Source organism: Nelumbo lutea, chromosome 3 (genome assembly GCF_056320005.1).
Source record: "Nelumbo lutea isolate HS-2025 chromosome 3, American lotus-T2T, whole genome shotgun sequence".
NCBI classification, from domain to species: domain Eukaryota; kingdom Viridiplantae; phylum Streptophyta; class Magnoliopsida; order Proteales; family Nelumbonaceae; genus Nelumbo; species Nelumbo lutea.
The window spans coordinates 5,001,455-5,014,604 of record NC_142686.1 but is presented as its reverse complement, the minus strand read 5'-3'; the positions used below and the strand labels follow the sequence as shown (position 1 = coordinate 5,014,604).

General features: G+C 36.5%; 1 protein-coding gene across 1 annotated transcript; it reads right to left on the bottom strand.

Moving 5' to 3' along the window:
* Positions 1-4,327: 4,327 nt before the first annotated feature.
* On the bottom strand, positions 4,328-9,705 carry LOC148862516 (Galactose oxidase/kelch repeat superfamily protein). Its single transcript, XM_088978752.1, has 4 exons — positions 9,275-9,705; positions 7,931-7,999; positions 6,962-7,826; positions 4,328-5,284 (listed from the first exon to the last, which is right to left on the bottom strand). Exons 3-4 carry the CDS (start codon positions 7,489-7,491, stop codon positions 4,657-4,659), a joined length of 1,158 nt encoding a protein of 385 aa, XP_088834878.1. The 5' UTR covers positions 7,492-7,826; positions 7,931-7,999; positions 9,275-9,705; the 3' UTR covers positions 4,328-4,656.
* Between the last annotated feature and the right edge of the window lie 3,445 nt (positions 9,706-13,150).

Genomic DNA, 13,150 nt, shown 5'->3' with positions numbered 1-13,150 from the left:
CAATCCTGTTCGTTCATGTTTAGGTTAGAGATTTAGGGCTTTATGACTTGTACTCCAAATTACAATTATGCACATAATAAAATTATAAATTTTCAAATATATAAACCTAGTTAAAAAATAAACTAAAGGGTATACTTGATCCGTTAAATAAACGGATCGGTCGATATTTGAATTTGATTTGTTAAATAAACAGATCAGCTTTTCCGATCTGATCCGATTTATTAAGATCAGGATGGGGCATCCGAATCCACCTCTTAATGGATTAACATCGGATTCGGATAATGCAGCTCTACAAAAAACTATGAGTTGTGGCCAATCAACCGGTATCATAAATGCAGTAAACAATCAATTGGTATTTTATCAAAATTAATGGATGGGTTTTGATTGGTTAAAGTTCCTCAGGTACTATATAAATTTGTGTTGTGGCCATTCTTTTCAAACTTAAGACCTTTTGGTAAAAGGAATATTATTCAAAATTCACCATCACTTTTTTTAAGTTTCCCTTAAATTTATTATGACTTTTCAAATCATCCATAGAGCCCTCCCCAGTGAGTTTTATTGTTTAAAACTCACCTTCCACTAAGATTTTTATTGGATGACTGTTAAATACTTTTATCACAAAATAACCCTAAAATGGCCAATCAACCTTATTAAATGTGTCAGGTTTGAGCCAGGTTTGAAGTATTAGGCCCAAGCCCAACTCTAAAATCTATAGGCCTAGTGTTGGGCTGGGACAAAGTCTGAGGTAATTTTATCATAAAAAATGTTTAATAAGATTGGCTATCCATTTAGAGGTAATTTGGTTATGTAAATAACTTAAATGCTTATAAGGACAACTTTTATTAATAGACACTAACGGCCATCTAACAGAATAGGGGAGATTTAGATAATGAAACTCAATAGCTGGTAGCTTTATGAATGTTTTGAAAACTCATGATGAATTTAAGAGAAATATAAAAATGTGATGATGTGTCTTGGATAATATCCCTTCGTAAAATTGTTATTAAGACTCTCTTATCCAATCTTGCCGACATGGTCGTTCACATTCATGGAAACTTTTACTATTTTGTATTGTTTTATTTCAATTAAAATTAATAAATTAAAAAATATTAACAACCTAATAGTAAAATATTAATAAAATAATATTAACAAATATTTCCATTTTTAGTACTTGATTTGGACGCTTTAGATTAATAATTAAATATAATACACTTGTTTGAAGGACAATTGGCACTTGGCTCGACTAAAACGACATTGAAACCAAGTAGACTGAAGATGATACAGTTCTTTAGATTTTTGGTGATCATATATTAAACATGAAAGAGTGCGTTTAGTATTGGTAATGTGCATATTAAGGCATATTAGGTGTTTAAAAAATAAACCACTCAATATATTTGCCAATGCTAATAGTTGAATACTTGTTGAAAGATGTGACTATACACTATCTAACACTTATCATTGCTAAGACTTAAAGAGGATTATGATAATCCAATTTTTATAGAGTTTGGCTTCAGTCAGGGCAAAGTCCATTCAAACAGCCTTTACTGCATTCCATTGAGAATATATTTTTTTATTTATATGTTTTATTTCATAGAGAGATATTTCTAATGCAAGGTTATAAAACGCTATTAAAACGGTATGGGCACAGGATTGCCCTGATGCAAACCAATCTCATTTTCATATATGTTGGATTCTACTTTCCAATCAAATGTTTGACTATAAATAACATAATCATCGTTATTATCATCCAAGTCTTGTCCCATCAGTAAAGGTAGGGATCTGCTATCAATAAATTGTTCCCATATCAATGATATGTCCTAACTAGACCTAGACTTGGCAATTGGGTTTGGGTGGATCGGGTTCTGATTGGGTCAAAATACTTTAGGTTGATTTCAGGTTGGGTTGGATTGGCAAATGCTAGACCCTAACCTTAAGGCTATGTTTGGTTTGAAAGAAAAAAGCAGGGAAACCTTTACAAACCTTATATAGATTTCTCTATCTTTCCCTTCATTTCCTTACTTCTTCCTTCAAACCAAACACAGCCTAAATGATCAAGTCAGGGTTGACCGGAAGGTCAATTATAGTCATCCTAACAATAGTAGAAATTAAAAAAAATAATGAAAAATACCAAAATTAAATGAATTAACCTTAAAATTCCAAAATAAAATAAAATAAACTTGAACATTTAATGATTAAAGAGTAAATAATAAAGAATAAAAAATAAATAGTAATGAACTAAAGATTAAAGAGTGGAGACTTCTACCAAATATATAAGTAGTCCCAATTAGACTTGGCAATCGGGTCAGCAGGTTGACCCATGACCCAACCCAACTCAACCCAGTTTTTCCCGGCTTGGGTAGAGCCGGGTCATTCTCAAATTCAGGTAGCTAAATATGAGACCCTAAATCTATTTTTTTCAGGTTGGCTTGGATCAGATTCATGGGTTGGGCCAACTTTTTACCAAATCTAGTTCTAACATTAATATAAATAACATACATAAAAATAAAACACGGGTAAAAAGTATCAATACACCCCAACCTATACATGGGGATGTATCGATACTTTAAACCATACTGCCGCCACTGTAGTTGTACATGGGGAATATATCATTTGTCATTCACTAGAGATATTCCTAATATGCAGCTGTAATGGCCGGTTGAAACATGTTGGGAATATATAATTGGTAGCAGATATGAACTCCAACAGTATGGGGTATGCTATATGAATCTAATTTCATAATTTTGTTTCATTCAATGTCATATCCATAAGTGACGTGTTCTAATTTGTTTTAGCTGAATATGATGACTGTTAAACTTGCATTGCTTTTAATCAACATTATCAATACATACTTCTTATGCAAAACTTTGAATACAAGAAAAAAATAGAAAATAGGCATTGATTTGGAATGGCAACGGGTGGATTTAGGGCGGGGATCATATTTCTCATTTTTGACACCGATTCTGAAATTAATCCTCACCCCGTTCCCATTAGGGATAAAATTTGTTTTCCATCCCCAATCCCCGACGGGGATGGATTCTCTGTGGAGACCCTACTGGGGATTCCTATTAATCCCCGTCACTGTCCCCGTCCCCACCCAACTAAAACAATCCCCATCCCCGATTCCATCGGGTCCCTGTCGGGGATGGGAAAATTGTTATCCCTAGAATTGATATTCTAAAACACGAGAAATGAGTTAAATGAATTAACAGTCTTTATATATTATTTAATGGTATGAATTGAGAGTTCACATTGGGGCCCATAAGACATGCCCCACATGGCATGCATTGATAACATCTCTTGAAGTTGTCATTGGGAGATGTTCCCAATACATGATTGGGATGTGCTGCATGAACCAAATGTGAATTCATCAATTGAACCTTTGGTGCCCTAAGCTATTGTACATTTCTAAAAAAATAATAAAAATGTTGTATTTTGACACTCCACTAAAACTGTAAAATCACGGCCTTTGATGCACAATTATGACCCCACTTTACGTAAGTTCATCCAATTAAAGGTAGAGGCACATCAATACATCAATTATCCCAATGCTAAGTGGCTACTCCATATTTTGTCGGCGTTTAGATAAAGTGTAGTTTTACATTTAAAATCGATTTAAATACAATAGTAATAAAAACAAATTCAAATATTCACTTCCATAATCACTTTTACAACAGTTCACAACTTTAAACCAATGAGACGCAGCCTAAAAAATAGCTGATTCTTTAGCGAAAGGAAAAATCTATAATGCAAGAAAGATATGATTTAGAAAAAGTTTTAACCCATCAAAACCCATCCATGAGTTTTGATAAATAACAGTTATTCGTTATCACGTTTATTATTTTTTAGATATCATATCTTTTCCATATCATAGTCGAACTATTAACGAAAATAAAAAAAGGGTGGACCGGATGAGCGAAATAAAAGAAAAAGGGTGAAATGTGCAATAATACAAAAGCAATATGTAGAGGGGCATGGCATGGCAGGCTTGCCGACATGATATCAAACATCTTGGTCAAGACCAATCATCACTTCAGAGGAAAAAAGTACCACCCCTGGTGTTGTAGAGCACACTTTTTAAAAGGCAAAAATGTCATTCAACAAACTCGATGATTACATCTACAGCTTCTCAATAGCAGAAGCTGAAAATATTAGGAGCAAAGACCAGGCAAATAGTCCTGGAACAAGTGACAACAGCTCTTGCAGTTTCGTGAGCTGCGTCTTTAGCAGAATTACGAACAGAAGTGTTGAATGTCCGAGCAGGTTGGAAGGTGAGTGTCAAGAATCAAGATGCTTCTGCACTCATCCCATGTTTAACCACATAAAATCATAGCAAAGCATTTTCTAGGGCTTGAATTTCTATTCATAACTAACTTTTTCAATGTTTGTTTGGCATAAATAGAAAGGAATTTTCACCCATTTCTCATCCAAAAATAGTTATCACAACAGAAGGCTTGATTGATTGAGATGTTGGACGTTGGACCCAAACAAACTCCACACCAGGAACATGATTCCCTAATGGATAATAAGCCAGACCAAACAAAGCATTAACCGTCAATCCACAATGATGTCTTAATTAGGTCAGGAAATGAAAGAGATTCCAGCAAACTTGGACTTGCATTACTGATAAATATTTAGACTATGGGCTTACACGCCCCTTCATGCCTTGATTGTCACACTGCACAAACACACACCCGATGGCTTGATTTCTGAGGTCTGCCACTCCGAACCTGGTGCAGCATCTGGATCATACAACAGGGTTCTGTACTCAGGTTCCTCCTCCAAGGAGAAGAGCAGCAGCTTTCCATCCAGTATCCCAAACCGAAAACCAATCCTTGAGCTTCCTGTCAATGGAACAGGGACCATCTTCCACGAATTGTCAGCAGGGTTGAAGATGGCCAATTTTCGCTGGTTCTTCCACTCCATGCAAAAAAGCTTCTTGCCCAGCACAGCATGGGCTGTGACCATGACGCATCCATTCTTCATCTCACACCAGGTGTGGTGCTCAGGGTTGTAAACATCCACAAACCTTGAGTTTCCAATTGTGAAGCTCGACCGCCCGCCCATGACATACAGTTTCCCCTCAAACCCACAGGCAAAGCAGCCCCACCTGGGGCGGCGAAGACTCTCTATTAGCTCCCACTCGTTCTTGTCAGGGTCATAAACCTCAGCACTAGAAAGGCTCTCACCATCGGCCCCATAACCCCCTACTGCATACACCATCCCATCAACTTCAGCACAAGCGAAGTCATAGCGTGCCACATTCATTTTTGCTAATGCGCTCCACCTGCAACCATATAAAATTACTTGTAAGCTTCAAGATTGTTATACAGTAAAGAGCTCCTTAATAGGAATGCCTGTCAATGTTTCATTGCAGAAGATGAGAATATCTGCTATACGTGTGTATAAAGGTTAAGGTTTTCAACACAGAATTAAGGCAATGCCCTCTAATAGCATCTAACTAGAGGCTAGAAATCACCTAAAATTTCCAAGGATGCGCAGCTATTTTCCTTCTTTCCCCTTTCTTTTCATAGAATTTTAGCAGTTAGCCAGGGACTTCATAAAATTGATCTCCAGTAGCAACAGCGAGCATTTCTTATATAGATAGATAAGAAAGCAGCTTGGTTGGATAGATGCCAACAAAACGCTTGATAGAAGCCATCTTATTTATCTTGAGATAAATGGGATGCCATTAAGAATATAACAACGATTGCTGAATAGCTTCCTATATATCCAATTTGCAAATTGGTTCTATTTGAATCCATATTAAGTTAAAGAAAAAACCAACAAAAAGTAATGACTAAAACCCATATTTGATGTCTAATCTTGATATCGAGGGGAAGAAAAGTCCAAAAAAAAAAAAAAAAGAAAGTGAAACATATAGAAGAAATCTACATTGAGGATGCCCTCATCATAATACCAATAAGGCACCCCTGCTAAGCTGCCATTTGTTTAAGAAAATCAGGACCCACCAGCAAGGAAGCAACTAGGTTCCACTCTAAACAATAGTAATACACAACCAGCAAAATCAAATGATTCCAATTGTACATAATTGCTTAAAAAGTTAGATTTCTATCTAACAATGGATAAGCTACCACAACAATTCCAAAAATAATTCACAAATCAGATAGCTGAAACTTATCAGATGTTTTTTATTTTTAAGAAAAGGTGGCCTTTTAGGGAGATCTATTGACAGTGGGTCCAAATCCTCTAATACATGGAATACATTGTGGTTGAAGAGAAGGCACCTCATTGCAATTACGAGGGCACCCACATTGAACCCTGGCTCTTCCTCCCATGCCCAAATACCATGTGCATTTATAGTTCATCATCATCATCCATGCCTTATCCCAACTATATGGGATCGGCACCATGTGCATTATAGCTATCATTGTAATTTCACATGAAATGCACACACTTTGTCAAATACCAATTCATAGAACTATATGCACTAAACAGCCAAATATAACTCTGCCCTGAGAAAACCTGGTTCAATGGTTTGCTAATTACAAAATACAAATTCCAAGCCCAAAATTGACCTGAGTAAACTTTTGAACCAAGTACACAAGGTCCAGTGAATAAGCATTAAAGCCATATTCATGGAATGGACTATCAACAATATTATTATGTAATTATCTCTTTCCCTTTTCTCTAAGGTGGACTCAAAACCTCTGTTATCACAGTATAAAAATATTTTAATCATCTTATCTGTTTCTAGAATGTCAAAAATGCAAAACTTTTTTTTTTCTGAAGAACCTAGGTGTTTTACAGTATTTTATCAGCAATTCAGCTTCCATAGTATTAAAATATTAGGAATGCACCCGCTTACTATGAAACAGCATGTATGCATTCATTCATAACAAAGCACATCCTTGACAAGCTAGAAAGCTAAATGATAACTCCATAAGCATTGAGTGCTTCATAACCTTTGATAACAAATAACATACCAGAAATAGAAACAAACCTGTTGAGGCAAGAATCATATTGGTAAACATCTGAAGAGACGCATCCAGCCCCTTCTGCCACCAAATAACCTGCCATAACCAGCAGCTTTCCGTTTAAGACAACCACCCCAAATCCAGCTTGCAATGGACCAGGCATTGGAGGAAGAAGCAGGTGTTCATGTCCCAAACAACCCAAGACCTCCCAATGGCTCCCCTTTCCTTCTGCATCACCTGTTAAGACATATAGCCACTCCTCAAGCCTTCCTGCCTGTTTCCTCACTGTAATGAATTCCTTGCTTTGGATGAATGACCTCCATCGCTTGCATACAGCACCCATGGTAGGAAACTTGCTGCGGGGAACAAGTGCAAGGCAGTACTTTGCCACATCATCAGGCAGCCCAGGTAAAATGGGATTATAAATATCATTGCGTGCCTGTGAGGTTAAATGGAGATTATTTTTCAAAGGTGTTTGGTGGTCCTTCTGGACTGTTGTGGAGAAACACATTTCTGATTCTGTGTTCCGCTTCTTTCCACTCACAAAACTAGGCATTCTCAAAATTGAGCAATTCAAGAATCACTCCCATATGACATCAAAGTTGCCCCTATAATAATGATCAGAAATAAGATTCAGATTGTTTAGACGTAACTAGAGGAATTCATGGTATCCATCACCTATAGGGATTTTAAGAGACCAAGGCATGAAAAATGTTGCGGTTGGAAGGATTTGAACTGTGAACAACGAGGACTTTCTAGGTTTTGTATGTTCAGGTTTAGATGCCATGTCAGAGCTTCTGCTCCTAGAGGACCTTCTCTCTATTGAACTATTGGGAATAAACTTGAGTTTCCTGTATGAATTGTTCCTTCCACCAAACATTGCCCCAATAACTGCACCACAAAAGTAGAAATGGGGGACAAACATTTAGGGGAAAACAAATTTGCATGAATCAGAACAGAACACGAACAGAAGAGGAAAAGGGCAAGAATAATACCAGTCAAGGCCATAGAATTTCAGAAGGTTTAGCCCCCTGTAACTTCCATCTTATGAAAATCCAAAATACCTGAAACAAATTAAATCAACACAGCTGAACAAATAAATTAACAGATAACTTGGGTTCTACAGAAAACTTGGTAGAATCTGCAAAGATGTATCCTAATCCATTCACCACTCTTCTGGTCTTATTCACCAGCATCTATCATAAGCTCCAGAACAAGGCCATGACACCCCTTTTTTTCTAATTTTGATGTTGCCTTATTTCTGAATGATAACTAATGAAATTCCAGAAGAAAATGAAGCCAAAAACAGAAATAACCATTCCAGAAGAAAGAAATAAAAAATGATAAAAATATTAAATAAATAGAACCCAGAAAGTTAATCCCATGCCATGCTGGAATAATTAAAGATAATAGCAATAGGAGCTATTATAGTGATACCAAATTTCAATAAATCAAGGGTTCAATAAACCACTAGTCATGAGATAATAGAGTACAAAACCGGACTGGAGAGTGGAGAACAAAGAGAATAAACAAAAAGGATTATCTCTTTCTGGATCTAAATAAAACAGAAGGAAAGATCCGAAATCCCAACTCTTTAAATTACACACATGAGAGGCCTAAGCGACCAGATCTGGAAAAGGGAACAGGAAAATAAGTGAACTTCAACAAGAGTGTGATGATCTACGTAAATGCTAGCAGGATTTTAAACGGTAGGTGGAGGAGGAAAGACTGAAAAAACAGTTCCTCCCTCGCCCCCGCCCCCCCTCCCCCCTCCGTCAAAGCACGAAAAAATGTCTGGATTAACGATCTTTTTGATGAAACAGTAGCCTGATAAAAAGAATGTCGATGATTCCAACCAGATTTCATGGATGAAAAGAGAAACAAAAAAAAAAAAAAGCAGAAATTTTTGAAAGAGAAAAATAGCAGTTTTTTTAGCATGGAGTTTTTTAAGAGACAATTAATACGAGACAATTCGAAGATCCTCAAAGGCTCGAACATGGTAAATGGCAAGGATTTTTCGTTTTTAACTAACATCAAAATTAGCATAAAACAAAATATTTCTTGTACCAAAAAAATATTTAGAAATAAAATCAGCAAGATGGTTCCTTGCACCAAGAAAGTAGAGCTAACAGAGATTTCTGAGTTTAGAGGTTGTCAAACGGAACAAATAAACTGCTAGATGTGGAAACAAAAGATGGGAAAGTTCAGAAGAACATCAAAACTTAATCCAGAAGAAGCAATCGAAGGATGGTGGGAGAATGGCGAGTATCTCTGCACTCTGCTCAAGGAAGCATTAACAGTAAAACGAAAAAAAAAAGAAGAGAAAATAAAAGAAATACCTGAGGTTTATCTCCGGAGCTTTGAGTTCGTGGATGGCAGGCGATAAGAGCACTTCGATCTGGTTATCGAGAGTAAAATGTGGGAGGGGAGACAGATCACAGATGATTCGGGGACATAAATAATAGAAATATAGCATTTAACAAGATAAAATTGGCAAGGCGTAAACACGTCAGAGAGATAACGGCGATCGGTGAGAGTATGTCCAAACTCCAAAGGCCATAGTTTTCTCTTTAATTATTGAAAAAAAGCGCTATCTTTAATAATAAATAAATTTATCATTAAAACAAACGAAAATATGTTCATATACACGTAATTTGGGCAAGTCGATAAGCAATTGCTGTGGAATCGCCCTGAAAGGGCGTAGTAGACAGTAGATGACCTTATCAGTATATATATTGTGTTGTCTTCGTTGACTGTTCTCTTTACTCTCTCCGTCGCCAAATGAGAACTCCCTTTTTATTACCAAATTTGAAAGCACCGAAATACCCTTCGCATTTGTCTAGATCTCCTAAAATGCCACGAACCCTGTTTTGTGTAATCGTCGGTTCGGTTCATCGATTGGTATGGTATTTGCAAGGGGACCCATGATTCACCCGTTCCGGTCATTTCTTTTACCGGAACCGCAATGTTCTCACCGTTTTTCTTCAGGGCGTTGAATATGTTCAAAATAGTTAAAACTGGGGTCTGGCCTTCTAAACTCGTTCTAAGATCCAACCCGGCCTCACATGCTTGCAGATGCTGGTATGATTAATTTAGGCCCGTTCATTTTTATTTACCGGCTAAATACATATATTTATTCGAACAAGTGTTTGTTAGGTATAATTCTGGAGACCACATCTCCGCCCCACAACGCCTCACAGCCGTGTATTTAGAACATCTACATCTCCCGATGATGTACCAAAACCGATGGGAGATGGGGCGAGAGGTTGTGGGGCAGAGATGTGAACTCATAATTCATTTGAGTAAACAAGTTGTCAGCATTATTGTACATTACCCGTTATTTGGGTAACATGAGCATTTAGAAAATATTCTTGTACATTACCCGTTAGATACAACCTTATAAGCATGTTGAATGAACATTTAGAAAAATATTAGTCGAACCCGTGTGATGCATGAGATTTTTTTAACCAAATTGCAAATTATAATCAATGGCAAGGTTTAAAATATCATTACATATCGGCTTATACGTATTGTATGAGGGCCTTCCCAATATGGGGTGTATTGAGCCAGGCCATGGTTTAGAGGGTACTTGGGACTTAAATTGATCATTCTGAATCGATTTTGAAAAAAAATAAATAAAACATAGAAAAACACTGATACCAATGTATCGGTCTGTATCGATATTTATAACATTGATTAATGGATTGTTAACGATCTCTAGATACTTATAAACACCTTACCACAAAATTTCATCACAAATATCCCCCATTTAACCTATCATCACACTAAGATTTTAATTTGGGCTATCTCATTGGCTAAGATATTCATTTCTTAAATGCCATTGATCATACCATTTATGGACCAATCAACCCCCACCAAATGATTTAAGAGACCAATACCTCTAGAAATCTCATTATTAGCACTTGGTTTTTGCTCAATTCACTATTGAAACCCCAATTTACCCCAAACACCCGATCAAACTGTTCTGATCCTTCCAAAAATTCCCTTTCGAACCCTCTCATTAGCCTGAATCACCCACAACCCAAATCTCCTTGATCCTAACACCTCTGAATCAATTAGACCATACAATTGAACCCTAGATTCACAAAAAAACATCTATCAAAAAACTTTCAACCTAAAATTCCCCCATTCGCTCTGTCATAGAACAAATATTCCATTTTGGATACTCTCATTGACCCAAATTTTCATGATTTTGGCCCTCTGAAATCAATCAGATGTTCAATAAGATCCTAGACACTCTAAAAACCCTACTCACAAAAATTCAGCTCAAAATGCATTTGTTTGCCCCTCCATTACACCAAGATTCCTCGTCAAAACTTCGCATTAACCGAATTAAGTCCTTTTTTCAATCTACCTGATCTTGGAATAATTGGGCCAATCTAACCCTGCCAATCAACCCAGAATGCTCAAAAACACCACCCTTCCAAATTTCAACAAAAAATTCCCTCATTTTCCCCTGATCCTCTCCATCACACCAAGATTATGTTTCAAAGTTAATAAATTAACCAAATCACTAATCATCTATATCTGCCTAATCCGAGCCTATTTAGGCCAATCTAACCCCACCAATCGATTCAAAATGCCTAAAAAATCCACTCGATAAAATTTCAATAAAAATACCCCTATTTGCCCTCCGTATAAAAAGATTTCATTTTAACCAATATCGTTAGCCCTTCATGAAAGAGTAGGAAAGGACAATATGCTTAAATTTCTTAATTCAAACTTTTGATAGATATAGATGAAAAGTGGGGGAGATGATAAATAGGAATTAGAGATAATTTAGGAGATAAATAGGAATTATAGATAATTTAAGAGAAAATTGGGGATAGTGGTGCCACTTGGCTAGATTAGATTAGATTGTGGTAGAGAGAGATTTTAATAATGGTTTTAAGTAGGGATATCCAAAGGCATAAACATAGAGGAAGAGGGGTGGACCAGGCATGGTAAAGTGTCATTATGAGAGAGGGAGAAGGGAGTGATGGGGTGGTTTCACGAGGGAGCAAGGAAGGCTAAAATGAGAGGGGCTGAGAGTTCTCCATTGGGGTAATGGAGAAAGCTCAGGCCATGATGTGGCATCATTCAACTTTACTGTATATATATATATAAGAGAGAGAGAGAGAGAGAGAGACTCTTGTACTTTGCCCATTATTTGAGTAAAGAAAGCAATCCGACGAAGTAGGCACAACCTTGTAAACATGTTGAATGATCATCTAGAAAATTTGTTGACACCTGTCCCTTAATCAAATGTTCATTGGACATGCTTACTACATTATGCCTAGTAGATCTGGTCCCTAAAGAGAGAGGTGAGAGTGCTTATTGGCTTCAACTAACGGGTGGATAAATTGTTTATCCACCTTGCAATAGGGTATCAGCTATCCATCGATACTTTCAAGCATTGTTTTCAATCCATCGTTGGACCATTGACCCATTCAACCCCGTGACCGGGTTGTGGGTTGCATGCTAATTGTGTATGCAAACTTCAAGAGGCCATAACTGTGCACTCCAATGTCCAATTGAGATGTTTTTTTTTATTTTATTTTGGATAATTTTTCGAGATCTATGCTTTCCAAGGCGCCTACAATGCTTTTCCCCTATATTTTTTTCAAAGAAACCCTTTTTTACCTCAAATTATAAATTTTAATATTTTTATAAATAAAAAACTTAAAATTAAACTAAAAAACATAAATTAAATATAAAATATTTTATATATTATATGTAAAGCACAATTATACATTATTTATTAGTAAAATACTTGTCTATGCCTATACATATGAATTTCTATATATCTAGTGTGGCACAGACTGCCCATCTAGACAGTGAAACCGATGACCCATGACGTAATGATAAAAGCGATTCAGCCTTTCAATCGGCTTTTAAAACACTTATTTCAAGTTGATTTGATTACCGTGCTACCCAATATAATGGCAAATGAACATGGGTATGTATTGTCGTCAATTAGAAATAACCGACTTATCCCATTATATAACGGTAAGTGCTAGTATGTGAAAAACAGGAACTGTAGACTTTATGCTGCGAGAATGAATTGTGGACCCGTGATTACGAAATTTGTTCATGCGTCTAAATTGTGCTTGTCTTTTTGTCAAAATTTGCATGAATTCATGCTGAAGCTGAAACCTGAAGCATTGTAAAATGTTTATAGGTTGAGCAACATGTATGATGACCACAAAAACTAT

Bases quoted from the DNA above. Each gene is read 5' to 3' on its own strand.
- LOC148862516 (XM_088978752.1), bottom strand. From the start codon at position 7,491: ATGCCTAGTTTTGTGAGTGGAAAGAAGCGGAACACAGAATCAGAAATG. The intron at 5,285-6,961 runs GTTTGTTTCTAT...ATATGGTTGCAG, and splicing joins TATGATTCTTGCCTCAACAG to GTGGAGCGCATTAGCAAAAA.